The 3,720-nt window shown below is 41.3% G+C and overlaps 1 protein-coding gene across 1 annotated transcript in view; it reads right to left on the bottom strand.

Moving 5' to 3' along the window:
* Positions 1-3,112: 3,112 nt before the first annotated feature.
* LOC143146528 (sex-lethal homolog) overlaps positions 3,113-3,720 on the bottom strand; it is an 18,633-nt gene continuing 18,025 nt past the window's right edge. Inside the window, exon 6 of the mRNA XM_076310849.1 lies at positions 3,113-3,720. This exon is cut by the window's right edge and continues 57 nt beyond it. Coding sequence (XP_076166964.1) covers positions 3,611-3,720 — 110 coding nt within the window. The 3' untranslated portion in view covers positions 3,113-3,610.

Below are 3,720 nucleotides of genomic sequence, written 5' to 3'. Positions count from 1 at the left end.
GCGCCCAGAACGCTGAAAACGTGACCCCAAGCGTATAACGCGATGCATCGACGCTGGTTCGTTGATCCACTCGAGAAAAATCAACCGCGGCGTGGCCTGCGTGAGTCATGGTGGGTCGCAACAATAACATTAACTTGAAGTGATTCCCGTTCCGCTCTGCCGAGGGACCTTCGTGGCGTTTCCGACTTGAAATTCAAAGTACGATCCCTATCCATCGGACGATGGTCGAGCACGCATCCTTCACGTTTTCCATCGTCCAAAATAAGAGAGAAAACTATCAGGAGAGTAGATCAACAGATGTACTGGTAATCTTGGATACAGAGGTTAGAGATCTCTGAAAGAGAGGATTTTCTTCTCGTTGGATTGTCAGTGTCAGCTTCTAGGTTTCCAATCTCCAAAGGAGGATGAATATTCTAGGCTCGATGAGCTCGAGGAAACTATCAGGAGAGTAGATAAATAGATGTACTGGTAATCTTGAATATAAACATTCGAGATTTCTGTAAGAGAGGATTTTCCTCTCGTTGGGTTGTCAGTGTTAGCTTCTAGGTTTCCAATCTCCAAAAGAGAAAGAATACTGTAAGCTCGATGAGCTCGAGGAAACTATCAGGAGAGTAGATAAATAGATATACTAGTGATCTTGAATATAGAGAATTAAGATCTGAAAGAGATATTCTTCTTGTTGGATTGTTAGTGTTAGCTTCTAGGTTTCCAATCTCCAAAAGAGAAAGAATACTGTAGGCTCGATGAGCTCGAGGAAACTATCAGGAGAGTAGATCAACAGATGTACTGATAATCTTGGATACAGAGGTTCGAGATAAAACAGAGAGGATTTTCTTCTCATTGGATTGTCAAGTTTACCTTCTCTTGTTTCTTTCTCCGAAAAGAGTACGAACACCCTGTACCACGGAAAACCATCGTGAGGTTAGACGAGTAAACTTACCGGTGATCTTGGATATAAAAAGTTCGAGATCCGAAAGAGAGGACGTATCGTTCTTCTCGTTGGATTGTTTTAACTTAGGGATTGTATAAAAATCACTGCGCGTGGCACGATGAAGTGATTCTTCCTCTTGTATTTTTAGCTCGATCGGCTCTTAAAAAAGGTGTCGCAGTGTTTCTTTCATTGTGATTCATTTATTCGTAACCCCGAGGCAGCTGGAGACTCTTATCGGGAACTCTACACAAACATACCAGGTGGTCCTCTGTGCGAGGCGACCGAATACATTTGAAAGGTCTCGCGTGGAATACGATCGCGCGATCAAACGTTTGCCAAGCGAACAGAGGAGTCGACGATGCTCGATGATTACAGTGTAGAGTGTTGTTTACTATCGACGGGAAAAGAGGATTCTTTGTACAAACGTTTTATTGCCGTTATAGCTGGTATTCTCGTCCAATGTGCTCCGACACTGAAAATCAAGTTCCACTCCTGTTTATTATACGACAAAATGCGTTCTTTGTGGTCGATGATCGATCATTCGTACCACGTGTCTATTTCAGACTCCATGGATCAGACTTCGATATCTTCGCGCATTTATTCCACTTCGTATGGTACAATAGAGCATCTCGTATCCGAATACTCCAACTTACGATCATTTGCGTGCTATAATAACTTTCTCGAAGACGCAGGATTTGTTTAAATGTTTAAACAAATGTTTTTTCTTCGCACAACGATTATTTAGGTAACGTAGCTCTCGCGAAAAGACGATTCCTAAATATTGAAACAAATTTTTCGTTTACACAGCGATTATTTACGCGATACAGCAATTCCAAAGATTCTCTTCGTTTCCATAAATTAGAAGAATCTTTATTATTCCAATAAAGTTTAATATCAGATGAATGATTGTTCTATTATTCGAACACCTTATACGTCTCTCTGTCACGTAGTTCGAATATGGAAGGTTCTACTGCACGTAAAAGTTCTTCTCGCGAATTTCCACAATCACGAAAATCTTCCAAATTTTCTTTTCACTTAGCGATCACTACACTCGCGATACTTATTTATTATTAAAAAACGAATCGCTTCTGTGAACCTGAACGCTCGTTTAGAATGTCCACGAGTCGTTCTTCCAAAAGATCCGGTGATAGATGTAAAACATTTTGTGAAACCCGAAAACATCCTTGTTACCATGCGTGCAGCAGATGTTCGTGTTCGCGCTCAACGTTAAACGAGCTGCATTTCTAAGGGGAATTTTGATGGCAGCTTTCCACGAGGCTGTGGGGGAACGAGACAAGAAAAAGGGGAGGAAAAACACTCGAGCAGGTCAAGGGATGAGGGTGATCGTAACTAACGAACCAGAAAAATTCTCTGTAACCGTGTCAAGAGAGACCACCGACTCTCCCCGGTTGACCCTTAAATACTTCACACGTCAAAGCGTATTTTACGAGCTCGGGTTACTCTAGGTCACTTCGATCGACTTTCGACACTCCTAAACGATTTCTACGTTTATTCGGCGTGTAGAGTCACGAAGATTGTTGCTCGATGTATACTTTGTTTAACTTGTAACGCTAAAGGGATCGTAGGAAATTTTTTTAAAAGGATTTGGGCTTTACCTATTAAAGTGTATTTTGCGAGCTCGAGTTACTCTAGATCGTTTCAATTACTCTGTGGACAAACAGAGTCATGAAGATTGTCGCTCGATGTGTACTTTGTTCAATTTCTATCGTTATAGGGATTGTAGGAAAATTTTTTAAAAGGATTTGAGCTTTACCTATTAAAGTGTATTTTGCGAGCTCGAGTTACTCTAGATCGTTTCAATTACTCTGTGGATAAACAGAGTCACGAAGATTATTGCTTCGCGTATATTTCTCATTCAACTTCTCTTATCAATGGAATCATGGACAAAACTCCAAAAAGAATTTTAACTTTACTTATTGTCAATGTACGACAGATGTGTTTCGCGAGCTCGGATTACTCTAGCTCACTTCAATTATTCCGCGCGTAAACAGAGCCACGTAGATTAATTGTTAACGCGTATATTTTCTACCCAACATCTTACATCAAGGGAATCGTAGGAAAAGCTCCGAAAAGCATTTCAACTTTACTTATTATCAATATTTGAAAGATGTGTACGGCAAGCTTACGTTACTCCAGGTCACTTTGATCGACATACGACACTTCTAGACGATTTCACCATTTATTCTGCGCATGAACAAACCCGCGAAGATTCTTAATTTACGTACAATTCGCAACAATCTTCCAACATTAACGAAATCACAGGAAAAAACCTCCAACGAACGTTTCAACTTCACTTATCACCAATCATCGTAGTGTCTTTTACAGGCACTTCCGGTTTCCAATGTTCCCGAATAATATCCAAAACGATTCACGATCCAAGAAACAAATCCCAAAAAATCATCCTCGCGGTGAAATTGCGGGCTCGAATTTTTGTTCCAAGTTCGACGACTACTCCGTGGAAAAGCTTGAAAAATTTCAGCGTAATTTACGAAACCCGATCGGCCCGAAGATTCTTCGACCGACATTTTGCGGCCTTCGGTCGATTTCCTCGAATATCCATCGACCAGCGGAAAAGGAAGTCTCGTAGGACACTATGGACAATTTGACCAAGTCTCTACGACGGTGGAAGGGGGATTTCCAGTTTACCTTTGAAAGATTCTAGCACCGCGAATCTCGAGGAAGGAAGTGTTCTAAGGTTTCGCTATCGGCGGTCGTCATCCTTAAACCTAAATCTACCAAGGTGATATCTCGGTTCGTGCAGCAGCTAT

Source organism: Ptiloglossa arizonensis, chromosome 5 (genome assembly GCF_051014685.1).
Source record: "Ptiloglossa arizonensis isolate GNS036 chromosome 5, iyPtiAriz1_principal, whole genome shotgun sequence".
In the NCBI taxonomy this organism is placed as follows: Eukaryota; Metazoa; Arthropoda; class Insecta; order Hymenoptera; family Colletidae; genus Ptiloglossa; species Ptiloglossa arizonensis.
The sequence above is the reverse complement of the archived record's forward strand: the minus strand, read 5'-3'. Positions and strand labels throughout refer to the sequence as shown.